This window comes from Budorcas taxicolor, chromosome 11 (genome assembly GCF_023091745.1).
Source record: "Budorcas taxicolor isolate Tak-1 chromosome 11, Takin1.1, whole genome shotgun sequence".
Taxonomy (NCBI): Eukaryota; Metazoa; Chordata; class Mammalia; order Artiodactyla; family Bovidae; genus Budorcas; species Budorcas taxicolor.
In genome coordinates, this window is record NC_068920.1 from 104,313,581 (window position 1) to 104,330,304 (window position 16,724).

A 16,724-nucleotide genomic window follows, 5' to 3' on the forward strand; every position below is an offset into this window, starting at 1 on the left:
TCCTGACAAAAGAGCCCAGTGTCTCAAAAAGAAATGTACTAATCAACATATTAATGTATTAATCACATGTGCGTGCATGGTCACTCAATCAGTGGTGTCTGACTCTTTGGACTGTAGCTCCTTCGTCCAGGGGATTCTTTAGGCAAGAATACTGGAGTGGGTTGCTGTGCCCTCCTCCAGGGGATCTTCCTGACCCAGGGATCAAACCTGTGCCTCTTATGACTCCTGCATTGGCTGGTGGGTTCTTTACCACTAGCACTACTTGAGAAGCCTCATTAATCAACTCCAATATAAAATAAAAAGGTAAGCAAAATAAATGTTTGGTGGAATTCACCTGTGGAGAATGGAAAAGCAAATGCCTGGGGACTAGTTGATGGTGGTACCTGCCCTCATAAGCTTGCAGGAGAAGCAGAGTCAGGCTCTGCCTGAGCACTTGAGATACAGAGGAACCTAGCCCTACTGACAGCTGACACACTGGTCACGATTTCCAGAAACAATGCTGACATCCAAGGCCTCTCACTGGAAGTGGACAGCCTTCCTGTGTGAAGATTGTTCAGATTGCTTCATGATTTCAAAGTGGTTTTTTCAATTTTAGATCCATGTAGAGAAAACTGTTTTCCCAGGTGGCTCATTGGTGAAGAATCTGCCCTCCAGTACAGGAGACACAGAACACGTGGGTTCAAACCCTGCGTTGGGAAGATCCCCTGGAGGAAGGCATGACAACCCAGTCCAATATTCTTACCTGGAGAATCCCATGGACAGAGGAGTCTGGTGGGGTGTAGTCCATGGGGTTGCAAAGAGTCGGACATGACTGAGAAACTAACACTTTCACAGACATAACTGCATACCAACCTGAATGCCCCAGGGCTGTTTATAAAGGAACATCTTCAGAAAACTAAACATGCTTCTGGAGGTTGAGGGGCTCGGCAGACCTCAGTGTGAATTCTCATGGCATGGGGGCATTCACCTTTGTCTTCTCTAGGTGCTGTATCTCAGTCCCTCGGCTCAGACCTAACCCGAGTCTGTGCCCCTTCCCTCCATCACAGAAGGATTTGTGCCCTGAGTAGGGGACGTGCTATCCTGGGACCCCACCACCTGGGCCCCCTCCCTCTGCCCCACAGGGAGTGGGTTCCCCGTGGTCCCACCCGAGAGGCCATGTGTCGGGGAGCAGGCACACACACGCACACACAGGATTATCTGTCCTGTGGTTAATGATTTGCGTGCTTGCTTAGAAGGTGAAAGATCACAGGCTGCAGACAGGGCTGACTCAGGTCCTCGGAGGAGGAGGTGGCATCTGGCCTGAAAGCGGCGTGCCTACAGAGGGAAACTTCCCAATTTCCATCTTTTCTTTACTTGTTTTTTGACACATCTATTTTTTAAAAATTTTTTATTGAGGTCTAGTTGATTTGCAATGTTGGGTTAGTTTCAGGTGCACAACAAAGTGAATATATCAACTCTTTTTAGATTATATTCCCATATAGGCTATTACAGAGTATTGAGTAGAGCTCCCTGAGCTGTAGAGTAGGTTCTCATTAGTCATCTATTTCCTGACTCTCTTTTAAAACGAAGCACTGACCTTAGTACAACCTGTGTGAATGAGGGTGGGTGCTTCCTTGAGCAGGCTTTAACAAGGAGAATCAGGACACATGAAACTAAACGACTCAGCCTTCCTGACAATTCTAAGAACATCTGTCTACAGGGAATAACATGGTGCTGATTCCTCCAGAGACATGACAGTCACCTTGTCCTGGAGGTAGGTGCCCATGGTGCTGGCTGTTCTCTTCTATTTCATTTCTCTTGGGCTAATTTGGGGCTTCTTTCTTCTCTCCAAGAAGTCTACCTGGAATTTATTGATTAAGCTGCGCTGGCTTTCTGGCCTATATCTGCTCTGAGATCCTAATGGTTTGGTCCCTGGACTTGAGACCATCTGTGTCTCAGTCTGAGCCTCAGACCCTACTCCCCCCCACCCCTTCAGGCCCTGAGCCTCGAGGCCTGGAGTCTCTGTGAGTGAGGCCTTCTCAGTCTCTCGCTGCGGACCTCAGGGGATAAGAGAGTCCCTCTCACGTTCTCCAGGGCCCACTCCTCATCTCTTTGCGTCTCTCTTGTGTTGGAGGTCTGGGCTGACCCTTTCTTCTCTTTCCTCCAGCCTTGACCCCGGGAGGCTCACCAGGTGCTGTGCTCTAATGCTGGGATCAAGTTGTGCATTTACTTTGCTCCAACTCCTCACATGGCTGGGCCTCTGTGAACCACTGAGCAATTTACCTTGAAATTTCTTTCTGCTCAGGGTTTGATTGTATTTTGTGTATCTTGGGACATGGGGTCTACAGCATGCAAAGCTCAGGATGAAAGGGAGGGAGTCATTGTTTTCGGCATCCTGATGGTGAGGCTCACATGTCTAAAGTCAGTGAGCAGGCCTCGCTGGGCCCAGAGACTCAGAGGGCCGTGCGGAAAGTCAGGGTGCTCCCAGCCATCTTCCTCTCGTAGTCCTTGTCAAAGTCCTCATTCTGAGCCACCGTGAAGTAGTTCTTCCAGTCCCCAGGCATTCCTGCAAGGAGGTGAAACCTCAGTGAGTCCAGGGAGGGGATTGGGTGAGGATGCACCCAGGGGCTGGCACAGGGCGGATTATGGGGTCTGCTCCTCAGACACTGTTGGGAGTGTCACCAACAGCACAGGTGCGGGAGCCAGAAGCATGACTGGGAAACGGAAAGGGGCTGGAGTCCTGTGCAACCTCTGAGCGTGTGGGCCTCCCTCACTCCCTCTCTCCATGCCTCCCTTGTGCACCTCGCCTCATGAAGGGGGAGATGGAGTGGTCCATGATGCTGGTGGGCAGTGTGGTGTAGTTGGCCATCGGGTTCTCTTTCATGACCTCAAAGGACGTGTGATGGATGATTTTGTCCAGAACTTCCTCCGACACCTCTTTCTCCAGGAACTTCAGGATCTTCCGAATTTCCCGCCTTGGATCCTGTATGTGGAACAGTCACAAAAAGTCAGGTAGTTGGGGGTTTCCCATGAAGGGGTGATGTTCTGTTAGACAAACTGTGTTTGGGGAGGGACGACTTAAGGGAGCAGTTCAATTACAGTCAATGTGTCTTTCCTGGGGGAATGACTGTGGATGGCGCTGGACGGTCTTGGGAAGGAAGGACATAGACATGAGGGCTCTCCTGGCCCCAGGGAGGCTGACCAAGAAGGAGGGGAGAGAAACATGAGCACAGCTCTGCGACACCCATCCGGAAACGTGCTGCCCGCATGCACACATGCAGGGTGAGGACAGACTTCAGGGCAGGGAGCGTGTCCCCTGGAGGAAGAGACACAGAGGCACAGAAAGAGGGGAGTGACTCTAGGACCAGAGATGGCACAGCGCCTGCAAGTTAAACACAAGGTCTGTCAGAGGCTGAATCAGGGGACCTCACACTGACCCAGAAATGAAAGCCCTTGTGGCCTGTTCTTTCTGATCACAGACATGTAGAGGAAGGACCTTTGGAGTCTGACCAGATTTCAGAGAATCTCTCAGCAAGGGCCCAGGGGTGGTTTTGTAATTCTAGGGCACTGATCACTGTGTGCGAGAGTGACCGTGTGATGCCCTGGACACTCAATGAGTGGGACCATGTGGGACCAGGCCTGCCAGCATCTGTGTGGACTAAACTTCAGTGTGTGGAGTGGGTTTGGGGTGTGGATGCCAGGAGCTTTACAAGTCATCTTCTAAATCTTCAAGGTAATATCCTGAGACAGACAAAAAAGAGCCGATTTGCATTTTGTAGGTGAAGAAACATGGTTCCTAAGTGGCAGGATTAATCAGATTGTAAAAGTGCGTGAGATTTCCCGAGTGGAGAATCATCTAAAACTTGTGATCAGAAGCAAAGTTGGAAGACTTTTTAGGAAAAATGTATGACATTTTGATTCCACTTATTTGACTTAGTATGAATAGAATGCTAGATTTCTAATTAAAAAACAGAGATGCAATGAGCAACAAAGGTATAGTACAGGGAACTATAGTCAATATCTTGTCATAACCTATAATGGAAAATAATCTGAAACTAATGTATGTGTATATGTATAACTGAATCACCTTGTGGTGCACTTGAAACATTGTCAACTATACTTCAATAAAATAAATATATTAAGGAAAAATAAAGATTGGAGAAAGAAAACAGAAAACAGGAGAGAAAAAAAGAAAATGTAGTTGCATCATTTGAGGATAAAGCTGAGTTGGACAGGGCATCAGGGAGAGAGGCCTGGTGTGGTCAGTTCGCGTGCAGGTGTGACTATAGTTTGATCCCCTCAAGGACACGGCGGGAAGCAGCGGTGGCCGCATGCTCCTCACCTCCTTCATGTCCTCGTAGAAGAGGTAGAGGATGCGATGCTGGTCCTTGGCGTGCCACCAGCCCTTCACGTGGTCGTACCAGGAGCCCCACAGCACTGACGGGAGGGAGAAAGGAGGGGGTGTCAGTATTAACCTGAAGCTTCTGAAATGAGCACTGGCATCTCAAATAAAAGAGGATATTTGAAAAACACAACTAGAATTCTTATTTGCAGAGACAGGGATTTTTCTTTTTTTAAATATGTAGGGAGTTGATAAAAAGTATCCTGGATTTCGTGGCTTCTGTTCCCGCCCTTGAATTTATTCCCTTATGAGAAACTGTCCCGAGGGCAGGGGGCAGGGGGCAGGTCTGTGTTCCCCTTACATCACCGCATGGGGCCAGACCAGCGTTTTGAGATAAATACTGTTCCCCAACATGCTGATTAAGGGAACAAAGGCCCATATAGTCAAAGCTATGGTTTTTCCATTAGTCATGTACAGATGTGAGAGTTGGACCATAAAGAAGGCTGAGGGCTGAAGAATTGATGTTTCCAACTGTGGTGTTGGAGAAGACTCTTGAGAGTCCATTGGATTTCAAAGGGATCAAACCTGTCAATTCTAAAGGAAATCAATTCTGAATATTCATTGGAAGGACTGATGTTGAACCTGAAGCTCCAATACTTTGGCCACATGATGCGAAGAGCTGATGCACTGGAAAAGACCCTGAATCTGGGATAGATTTAGGGCAGGAGGAGAAGATGGTGACAGAGGATAAGACGGTTGGATGGCATCACCAACTGAATGGACATGAATTTGAACAAACTGTGGGATGGTGAAGGACAGGGAAGCCTGGTGTGCTGCAGTCCACAGGATTGCAAAGAGTCAGACACGACTGAGCAACTGAACAACAACACAGGCTGACTGTGAAGAGAAGCTGTGAATCCATTCTGAAGAATCCCTGTGAAGAGAAGCTGTGAATCCATTCTGAAGAATCCCAGTGACCAGATGTTTGGGCCCCTTCACCCTCTTGATGGAGAATGGGGGAGCGGGTGCACAGTGTCCTCCCCTGGCCCCCAAGCCACCCGCACCCTCCTCCCGGTGCGAGGTTGACCCTGAGGTTAGTGTCACTGGACCCTCTGTCTTCTGGGTCCCACCCGGGACCAGGGCTGCGCAGGGCAATTCTTTCCCTGCAACTCCCTGTGGCAGACTGTCTCCCTAGGAATTGCCTCAGCACCCGGCCATGCCCCTGGGTCCTGCACCATCACCTGTGAGTTTGTGAACCTCCACCCACAGTGTTCTAAGTAGCATCTTATTGTGACCTCTGGACAGTGAACCCTGAACAGTAACCCTGCCTGGGCGACACCTGTGTCCTCCCAGAACCTCGAGCAGCTCAGCCGCTCAGCAGAAGCCATGCCTCTCTGATATGTGGGTGAGTGAAAACAGAGGCGTGGACCTCAGTTTCCTTTCGCTCACCTTTCCCAGCTTTGAAGGTCTCGACATACTCCTCCCAGGAGCCAGGGTCTGGCACCATCCTATTCATTCTTGAGAAATGGTAATAGGATACCAGGCAGTCCTTGGCGTTCCTGGCCACGTAGATGATCTGCAATCAGCCGGGAAAGTGATGGTCACAGAGGAAACAAGATGGGAAAGATTACTTTTCAGGAAGAGCCCATGTTGTTTGAAGGACTTAGACCTTAGCCTGTGTTGTTAGACGGACCCTGGGTTGGGAAGATCCCTTGGAAAAGGGAATGGCTACCCATTCCAGTATTCTTGGGGCTTTCCTGGTGGCTCAGATGGTAAAGAATCTGCCTGAAATGTGGGAGACTCAGGTTCAGTCCCTGGGTCAGAAACAGCCTCTGGAGAAGGGAGTGAATACCCACTCCTGTATTCTTGCCTGGAGACTCCCAAGGACAGAGGAGCCTGGGGGATATAGTCCATAGTTGCAAAGAGCTGGACACTGAGCAATTAACACTTTCACTTTCCCCAACCTCAGATCTTCAGACTGGTACCTCCTGTCAGATATGTAGCATTAGATTAGAAATAAGGTGCACAAAAATGTAATGCGCTTGAATCGCCCCCAAACCATTGTCCCCGCTCCCTGCCCTGGTCCGTGGAAAAACTGTCTTCCATGAAATGGGTGCCTGGTTCCAGAAAGGCTGGGGATTGCTGTCTTGGACCATCCTGTCTGACTGACTAGACCTGTGTTTTCTGCGACTGTCTCCAGTTTGCCTGGCACAGTTCTGATTACAGCTGTGGTCTTAGCAGAGTCAGGGACAACACACCCTTTCTCTCAGGTGTCCTGCTTAGCATGACAGGTGCTGCAGTCACCCTACCTCTGCTATTTCTGGGGCGGGAGAGGCCCCGAGGTGTTACTCAGGCGAGGAGAGGAAGCTCCCGTTGGCTGTCACTGAGCAGGGTGTCTACCCTACTTGTAGGGCAGGGCTGCCTCTGCCTTCTGAGCACCCGAGGAGTTGCCTCCTCACAGTGACCATCATCCCTGATAAGATCGCGGGGCCCCAGTGCAGTGGTACCTCTGCCGCTGGAGCTGCTGGTGACCTGACCCCTCCTGGGAGAGGCAGAGCCGATTCTGGGCTTGTCCCACTCCCCTTCCTCCCACCCCCCACTCAGGCTGCCCTGTGCTGTAAAGGCCTTTTTTTTTTTTCGTAAAGGTGTTTTGGAAAATTTTGTGACCAAGTCTGCTCTGTGAATCGCAGGACAGAGGAAGGTATGTTTACAATTTTGATAGAGCCACAAATTGCTTGTTTTTTTTTTTCTTTTTTCCTTCTGTGTTGAGTGACTTCTCTATATACTTTGTATATTACCCCTTTATCAGATGTAGGATTTGCAAGTATTTCCTCCCATTCAGTTCAGTTCAGTTCAGTCGCTCAGTCACATCCGACTCTTTGCGACCATGAATCGCAGCACGCCAGGCCTCCCTGCCCATCACCCACTCCCGGAGTTCACTCAGACTCACATCCATTGAGTCGGTGATGCCATCCAGCCATCTCATCCTCTGTCGTCCCCTTCTCCTCCTGCCCCTAATCCCTCTCAGTGTCAGGGTCTTTTGCAATGAGTCAACTCTTCGCATGAGGTGGCCAAAGTATTGGAGTTTCAGCTTCAGCAACAGTCCTTCCAATGAACACTCAGGACTGATTTCCTTTAGGATAGACTGGTTGGATCTCCTTGCAGTCCAAGGGACTCTCAAGAATTCTCCAACACCACAGTTCAAAGGCATCAATTCTTTGGCGCTCATCTTTCTTCACAGTCCAACTCTCACATCCATACATGACCACTGGAAAAACCATAGCCTTGACTAGATGGACCTTTGTTGGCAAAGTAATGTGTCTGCTTTTGAATATGCTATCTAGGTTGGTCATAACTTTTCTTCCAAGGAGTAAGTGTCTTTTTATTTCATGGCTGCAGTCACCATCTGCAGTGATTTTGAAGCCCAAAAATTAAAGTCTGACACTGTTTCCACTGTTTCCCTATCTATTTCCCATGAAGTGATGGGACCAGATGCCATGATCTTCGTTTTCTGAATGTTGAGCTTTAAGCCAACTTTTTCACTCTCCTCTCTCACTTTCATCAAGAGGCTTTTTAGTTCCTCTTCACTTTCTGCCATAGGGGTGGTGTCATCTGCATATCTGAGGTTATTGATATTTCTCCCGGCAATCTTGATTCCAGCTTGTGCTTCTTCCAGCCCAGCATTTCTCATGATATACTACGCACATAATTTAAATAAGCAGGGTGACAATATACAGACTTGACATACTCCTTTTCCTATTTGGAACCAGTCTGTTGTTCCATGTCCAGTTCTAACTGTTGCTTCCTGACCTGCATATAGGTTTCTCAAGAGCCAGGTCAGGTGGTCTGGTATTCCCATCTCTCTCAGAATTTTCCACAGTTTATTGTGATCCATACAGTCAAAGGCTTTGGCAGTCAATAAAGCAGAAATAGATGTTTTTCTGGAACTCTCTTGCTTTTTCCATGAGCCAGGAGATGTTGGCAATTTGATCTCTGGTTCCTCTGCCTTTTCTAAAACCAGCTTGAACATCTGGAAGTTCACAGCTCATGTACTGCTGAAGCCTGGCTTGGAGAATTTTGAGCATTACTTTACTAGTGTGTGAGATGAGTGCAATTGTGCGGTAGTTTGAGCATTCTTTGGCATTGCTTTTCTTTGGGATTGGAATGAAAACTGACCTTTTCCTGTCCTGTGGCCACTGCTGAGTTTTCCAAATTTGCTGGCATATTGAGTGCAGCACTTTCACAGGATCATCTTTCAGGATTTGAAATAGCTCCACTGGAATTCCATCACCTCCACTAGCTTTGTTCGTGGTGATGCTTTCTATGGCCCACTTGACTTCACATTCCAGGATGTCTGGCTCTAGGTGAGTGATCACACTATTGTGATTATCTGGGTTGTGAAGCTCTTTTTTGTACAATTCTTCCGTGTATTCTTGCCACCTCTTCTTAATATCTTCTGCTTCTGTGAGGTCCATACCATTTCTGTCCTTTATCGAGCCCATCTTTGCATGAAATGTTGGTGTCTCTAATTTTCTTGAGGAGATCTCTAGTCTTTCCCGTTCTATTGTTTTCCTCTATTTGTTTGCATTGATCACTGAGGAAGGCTTTCTTATCTCTCCTCGCTATTCTTTGGAACTCTGCATTCAGATGGGTATATCTTTCCTTTTCTCCTTTGCTTTTCACTTCTCTTCTTTTCACAGCTATTTGTAAGACCTCCTCAGACAGCCATTTTGCTTTTTTGCATTTCTTTTCCATGGGGATGGTCTTGATCTCTGTCTCCTGTACAATGTGTTTTTCTTATGTTGGTGGTTTCCTTCGCTGTGAAGAAACTTTTTAGTTTGATGTAGTCTCACTTGTTTATTTTTGCTTTTTATGTTAAATACAAGAAAATCATTGTTGAGACTGATATCAAAGACCTGTATTCTTTACTAGGGGTCTTGTGGTTCCAGGTCTTCCATTCAGATCTTTGATCCATCTTGAGTTAATTTTTGTCTGGTGTGAGAGAGTGGTCCCATTTTATTCCTTTGCATGTGGGATCAACTGTCAGATGTAGAAGTAGAGACATAAAGTAGGCAGGGGGCTCTGGGGGAGGAGCCCATGGATGGTTTCTCAAGCGTGTTCCCTGTGTTGTGCGTACTCAGCAGACCAGTCCCCCCGGGTAGGGGATGGGGGGAGGTGTTTCCATCTGATCAAATTAGCACAGGTCCTGCAGCCTCGGCTCCTCCTGTGAGCCCAGCACTGCAGGAACCCTGCCCTTTGCCTCTTTCCTCCCACTGGACAGCCCTCCAGTGTCCATGAATGTTCTCAGAAAACCCAAAGGGATGCTCAGCATCAGGGTCTTAGGATCAAGTAAACACGTTGCTCAATGCTTATGTTGGTTATCACTTTTTTTTTTTTTTAAAGCAAATTGAAGCTGAGTAATCAGAATTGAGGAACCTCCAGCTGGATGGGGACCTTCTGAAATGCCTCCAGTCTGGTCAGATGTCCGAGTGGGAGCGAAGGCCACATGCTCACATGTTCTGAGTCCACGATCCATCTGTGCGAGTCTCTGGCTGCTGCTGTGACAAATTGCCACAGGTGGGGAGCCTTAAAACAGCAAGAGGTTGGCTCTCTTACAGTCTGGAGCTTGGGGTCACTGGACTGGATTCCAGCTGGCCGTGGGGCTGGCTTCAGGGCAGGGGACAAAGTTCCCTGCAGTTCTTGGAACCTGAGGCCATCTGTGCGCCTTGGCATGAACTCTTCCCTGGAATCGCCCCCATTTCTGCATCAGGTGTCACATCCTTCATGTTGTCCTTCCACCTTCTTGCCTCCTTACCATCAGGATCCTTGTGACGATGCTCAGGGCTGTCCAGGTAACCAGAAGATCTTCGGTCTCAAGATGCTCGACTTAATCACACCTGCCAAGCACACTCTACAGGTGAGGTGCATTTGCAGGGCTTGGGAGGGGCTGGGATGCAGGTGTCTTTGGGGAACTCCATTTAGCTCACTGCCCCATTGTAACAGGAAAAGCTGGGACTAAGCTCGCCCACACCTTCTCCTACTCAAACAATCCACAGCTCTCAGCAGATAAAAGAATGTGCTGTCATGGAGATTGTGACATTTTAGAAGGCCTGGTTTCCAAAAAAAGCTGTTAATCTGATGACAAAATACATGTTAGCGTGTCTTCTGACTTTGAGTCTAAAAACATGATTTGGAAATAAGATTAGTTCTAGAGCACCAAAATTACATTAACTGTCTGTAGGAATAAATCAAGGTGTTTTCAAAGTCATGGTAATCTGGGTGTAATCTCAGGGCAGCAAATAAGGTGATACCATTTGATATATGGAAACCAATGGCACCTCTGATGGGAGATGGATGAGATGAGGTGATGGCGTGCCACGGAAACCAGAGTAGAGAAACTCAAAAGCAGGCACTCACATTGCATCTCTGAGCTTTGCACTAAGTAGAGAGTGTCTTGGCTAAACAGCCTTGACAGTGTAGCTCCCCTTGAAAGGGCTCAGCCCAGAGCATGGAAGGGTCTGTGGTTGGGTCTGCAAAGCAGCCTACCCACAGAGAGATGGACAGTCCAGCCGAGACAAGCATTTGACTGCAAATGTTTGATACAGTTTTCTTTGCAAATCTCTAAGCTGATATTTGTGGTATATTCTGTATTTCATTGACTTCCAGACTCACTGATGAAGCTGACATCAAAAACAAAACAAAACACTAGTACATTCAGTGTACACTGCATTTATAGGATCTCAGTTTGCTAAAACAAAAATTTAAAAATAGAGGACAGAGGCATGGCTGTTGCTGGGAGCTTATCCATGACAGAGATGATTTCCAGACACCACACGTGGCCCTGGGACCCCTAGGACCCCCTCTGGAGACCCACTCTGGGGTCTCCCTCCTCCCTCATGGGTTTTCCCTAAATAAACCCCCTTCACATCTTACTCAGCCCTGGCTTGGCTCCTGGAGGATTCACACTGATATGACTGCCTCCCCAGGAAGCAGGGGCCCTGCCTCGTTGCTCACTGTCTGTGAACGTGGCTCAGCTGATGGTTGATGAGGATGGCACTGCCTGGAGTCTAGTCTACTGGTACCCAGAAGGAATATTCTGAGAGAAAGATGGATCCAGGCTGGAGTGGTGGGTACGGGGAGGGGTCTCAGCTCACTGCCCAGCTGGAACCTGCACCAGGCACTTATCTTTTGAGGTCCATGGTTGTTTCCTCTTAGATGGAGACAGTCTGTGAGTATTTGGATCAAGCTTAGCTGTCCTTACCTTTGCGTTCTCTTTCCAGAAGGAAGGGGGGAGCATCTGAACAGGCAGGTGAGTCTTCAGAGTCCTTGGAGAAGGCATCTTGTTGGCGAGATCCAGACCTGCAACAAGGCCGCTGCTCAACTAACACTTCTCATTTGCATCTCCATTGTTTTGCCAGCATCTGGAGTCACACTCACCGCGTGCTCAGTACCCCTCACCCAATTCCACATTGCAAATTACATCCTAGGTTGGTGGCCCACCCCGTGTCACCAAGTTATATGTTTTCATATACAGCTACAGTCTTCAAACAGTGTGGTATTGGCATGAAGAGGGACACGTAATGGAACAGAGCAGAACAGAAAATTCAGAATGCACCCATATGCGTGTGTGTGTTAGTCATTCAGTCGTCTCATTCTTTGGCGACCCCTGCCAGGCTCCTCTGTCCATGGAATTCTCCAGGCAAGAATACTGGAGTCGGTTGTCATTCCCTTCTCCAGCAGATCTTCCCAACCCAGAGATCTACACTGGGTCTCCTGCATTGCAGGTAGATACTTTACCACGTGAGCCACCAGGGAAGCCTGTATGTAGAAGGCAAAATTCAAGTGTTGTGAAGGGGCCATGGCAATTCTATGGGAGAAAAGATAATTTTTTTTTGCCTGATGGTGCTGGAATAACTGGCTCAATCAGTCATGGGTTTTCAACAGGCAGTATTGTTAGAAATGAGGGATGATTAGAGTTTGAGAGGTTTAATAATGTGCTCAAGGTTGTCCAGATAAGAATCCAAACCAGAACTGTTTGAATCCAAAGTCTGTCTTTTCACCAGCAGGTTGGGTCCTACTGCAAAGCTACTCTTTGCTGCTATTTACTCTATAAAAACACTCCCTTGCAGACTTATGGACACAGTGAGGGAAGGAGAGGATGGGACTAAGTGAGAGAGCATTGACATGTATACACGACCATGTGTGAAATAGCTAGCTAGTGGGAAGCTGCTGTATAGCACAGGGAACTCAGCACCAGGCTCCATGATGACCTAGAGGGGTGGGATATAGGGCTGGGAGAGAGGTTCAAGAAGGAGGGGACATACATATACATATAGCTGATTCAGGCTGATGTATGACAGAAACCAACACAATATTGTAAAGCAATTATGCTCCAATTAGAAAAAAAATCTAAAAAAACACACCCTTCATTCCTAATTGGTTGCCAGCTCTTCAAGGGTGCGCTCTCCTATATTTCTTAGTATCTTTGATGTGAAGTGCATCATTTGTTGATATTAATAGCAGAAGGACTATGTATAATTTAACTTGGATCCCTGGCAGACAGGTTGGAGATGAAACACAGCAGAAGCCAGTCCTCCTGGAGTGGGCAGACCTGACCCAGGGGTGAGGTTCCTGGTCACTGGAGGCCAGCTGTCCTCAACCCTACCTCTGCTGCGTGGAACATTCCTGCCTACTCCTGAGTCCCCGAGAAATCGCAGGAGATGTGCTATCTGAAGTTGCCCAGTCCCGTATTTCAGCAGAGGGACTGAGGGGTCTTTTCTCACAGCTGACGGAGGTATGTTGACCTGAACCATCCTCAGACTCCTTCCCAGCAGAGGCCACAGCCCCACAGGCCCAGGCGGCACATACCTGAGTTGAGGGGCGGGGGGAGTGCCCACTCAATGAAAGGGTGCCGATCAAAGGTGTTGGCCCGCTGGCACTTCTGCAGATCCCCATCGTTCTGGATCATGTCCACGATCTCCTGGGTCCAGGTGGTGCCTGGAAGTGTTACTGAACCTCAGCTCTCCCTGCTCTCTGGGCAACTCCATTCTATGTCAATTATTCCCATATTCAGTAAAACCTACCTCTGCTTACATTGAGCACCTGCATGACCCCCAGGGTGGATGGGCCTCTGCTCTGAGCCCCTGTCCTCACTGCCAAAGTCTCCCCAGTACCTGCCTTCTCGTGAGACTGAGAGCTCCACTGAGTAGGGGCTGGCCTTTTGTCCCTCTGTCCCTCAGACCTCATACCTGGCATAGGGTTTTGAACCTAATAAGTGTAGCCTGAGAGAAAGAATATTGACTCAAAGGAATGTCAGGATATACAAAGTTGAGGCAGATACTGTCCATGCTCCAACAAGCTTCCAGTCTTGTTGGAAGAGATAACGATATACTGAAGACTGCTTCTTGCCTAGTTAATATCCATTCTCCCCATCTTTCTCAAGTTAATAGATCCTTAATTTTTAGCAGGGCATATAGCTAAAGGCTGGACTGCCCAGATAGTCCTAGTCGTAAAGAACCTGCCTTCCAATGCAGGAGACTCAAGAGACATGGGTTTGATCCCTGAGTTGAGAAGGTCCCCTAGAGGAGGGCATGGCAACCCACTCCAGTATTCTTGCCTGGAGAATCCCATGGACAGAGGAGCTGACAGGCTATAGTCCATGGGGTCACAAAGAGTTGGACATGACTGAAACCACTTAGCACGCATGCAAGCACATAGCCAAAGGCTATATAAAAAGATTATTTTCTCAAACTTTCTGAGTGCTAAAGGTGGCCATGCCATTACATTTTGGGAAGCTGTCTTTAAAGGGCAGGAACATGACCTCATTCCCTTCTTCCTGCCTCTTGTTGCTGTTTGGAACATGCACGTGATGGCTGGAGCTCTAGCAGTCATACTGGACTATGAAATCAAAAGCTAAGCCTATAGATGGTGGAGCAGAAAGTTCAAAGACCCAGGGTTTCTAAGGATCAGCAGAGCCACCATTTTAGCTCTGGACTTTTAACCTCCAGGGTGCTTTTACTTTTGAGTTTCCTGATACATATAGCCAAACTGAATCCTAAGGATGGAGACGTGTGGGTGGGCAAAGAGCTAGCCCATGTGCCCTACCCACCACATGTCCATTTTCCTTTTCACACCAAAGGCATTTATTGCCCCTGACTCAGCCTAGCCTGGCGCTCACTGATGCATAAGACAATACACGGATAACTGAGAGGTCTTCAGTAAGAGCCATGAAGACCGTACAAAGGGCCTTGGGAGCTCAGAGGAGGAGGGGAGCCCACTGTGGATGGGTAGGTGGGCTCAGCTGAGCTGGTCTTTTGGAGAGGAACAGTCAGAGGGGGTGGAGAGCATCCACTTGTGTTAATAAGACAGAGCATCTGAGGGAGGGACCCTCGGAGCTAGGGTTAAGGTGGGCATATTCACGTGCTAGAAAGCTTAAGCAGGAGTCACGGGGATGGGGGATGGGGTGTGGGTGTAGGGAGGATTGAGAGGTCGTGGGGGAGGTGGGAGAACACAGCTACACAGAGTTCTGGGAGAGTCTGGGGGGGTTGACTGCATAATTTCCAGGGTGAAGGGAGAGCAAATTTCTGCTCTGAGGTGCAGTGCCAATTTGAATTCAGATCTGAGCAAGAGACGTGCAAGCCAGACAAAGATGATTTTTGAGAAACTGAGAGCTTCCAACAGGAGTAAGCAGGAGCAACTCCCCCCTCTTGGTCCCCTGCCCGCCCCTCCCCCTGCCATCTAGTTTTCTGAGCAGCCCTGGCTGGCAATGCTGTGTGATAGGAGCAGTGTGAGGCTAGGGAAGGCATCCTGAGCTATGGAGGAGAGACACGCACGGTGACATGACATGGCCAGTTAGGAACTGTGGGGCAGGGGCACCCCGTGTGATCTTCCTGGTTCTGAGCATCTCAGACTCCTCTTGCAGCATCTACTGGCCACCGAGAGATATTCCCAGGCTGGTTACAGCTGAAAAATTCTCTGCCTTCCTTGGCCCTACTGCTTGAACGATACATACATAACTGAGGAGCTTCCATCTCACCCTCCATCCAGCCCTCTGGGTTCTGAGGTCTCTGCTCCTCCAGCTGCAGAGCCTGGCCTCTCTGCTTCTTCCCTTCTGGTTCTTCCCACAAGCTTCTCTCCCTTTTGTAGGATTCTGTAAGTGTCACCCCACCCACCTCCACCCCCATTCCTTCCCTCTGTATTCATGCAGGTTTGGACTAACACCACTTGCACTTTTCCCACTGGGGCAAAACGCTCAGTTCCAGCTCTATCTCCATGTGCAGGAGAGCCTGGAGAGGAGCACAGGCTTCCCCTAGGAGCTTCCTGCTGTTCCTAAGACTCTGCACTTTCATGTGATTCTGTGGAAGGCTGGCCTTCTCTTGCTCCATCAGGGACCAAAATAATAAAAAGGAGGCTCGTGGACTCTGGGGGTTTGGAGTGCATCAGTAAGAGCGGTTTTCATTTTTCCAGGAACTGTGTGCTAAGTCACTTTAGTTGTGGCCAACTCTGCAACCCTTGGATTGTAGCCCCCCAGGCTCTTCTGTCCATGGGATTCTCCAGGCAAGAATACTGGGGTGGGTTGCCCTGCCCTCCTCCAGGGGATCTTCCTCACCCAGGGATTGGACCCACATCTCCTTTGTCTCCTGCATTGGCAGGTGGGTTCTTTACCACTAGTGCCACCTGGGAAGCCAGGGTCTGGCCCTGGTGAAAACCTGCAATTTTAAAATCTGAGGAATCCCCAGGCATCCTGGCTCTGCTGAAGCCCCCCACCTCAACTTTCTTCAACCTACCTGCTTTTGCATAAGTTGCAATGAGAAGGTCATCAGGCTTGGCTTGAAAATTCCAGATTTTGTCCCAGTTATCACTTATCATCTTGGTCATGAGGATTCCATTCACTTCCTTGGTTTCCGGTTGCAGGTATTTCTCCTCCAGGTGGAGATCTTTCATCTCCTCCAAAGACATCTTTGTCGGTGAGACTGTTTCACTGGTAAATAAAAGAAAGGGGGTGGTTATGTCATTTCTAAAGCTTTGAATAGTCATTCTTTTTTTTTAAATTTAAGATTCTCTGAGAAACTTAGGAGAGATGTGTTGGAAATTCATTATTATGTTTAATGTTAACCTAAGAAGTGAGAGAAGTAAAAACTGTGGGACCTTGAGCATTTTAAATAACTTCATTATTTAAAACATATAAATTGGAAAGAACAGAATGTTTTATTTAAAGCTGATTCTTCACATCTTCCCCCAAATATAAAACAAACAATCTTCTTCATTAGGAAGAAATTAGAAAATTAAAAAAAATAATTTTCAAAAGATGGTTGTAGGCAACAGACGATCAAACAGTATTGTGTGATTCTGTTTCCATACCTGCTTTCTTTCTGTTACTCTGTGCCCCATAACCTTGGGATGT

General features: G+C 48.2%; 1 protein-coding gene across 1 annotated transcript; it reads right to left on the reverse strand.

Moving 5' to 3' along the window:
- Window positions 1–2,432: 2,432 nt before the first annotated feature.
- On the reverse strand, window positions 2,433–16,357 carry LOC128056247 (sulfotransferase 1C1). The gene is made up of 7 exons (XM_052648960.1): window positions 16,108–16,357; window positions 13,190–13,318; window positions 11,583–11,680; window positions 5,771–5,897; window positions 4,322–4,416; window positions 2,782–2,962; window positions 2,433–2,545 (listed from the first exon to the last, which is right to left on the reverse strand). Exons 1-7 carry the CDS (start codon window positions 16,355–16,357, stop codon window positions 2,433–2,435), a joined length of 993 nt encoding a protein of 330 aa, XP_052504920.1.
- Window positions 16,358–16,724: the final 367 nt, after the last annotated feature.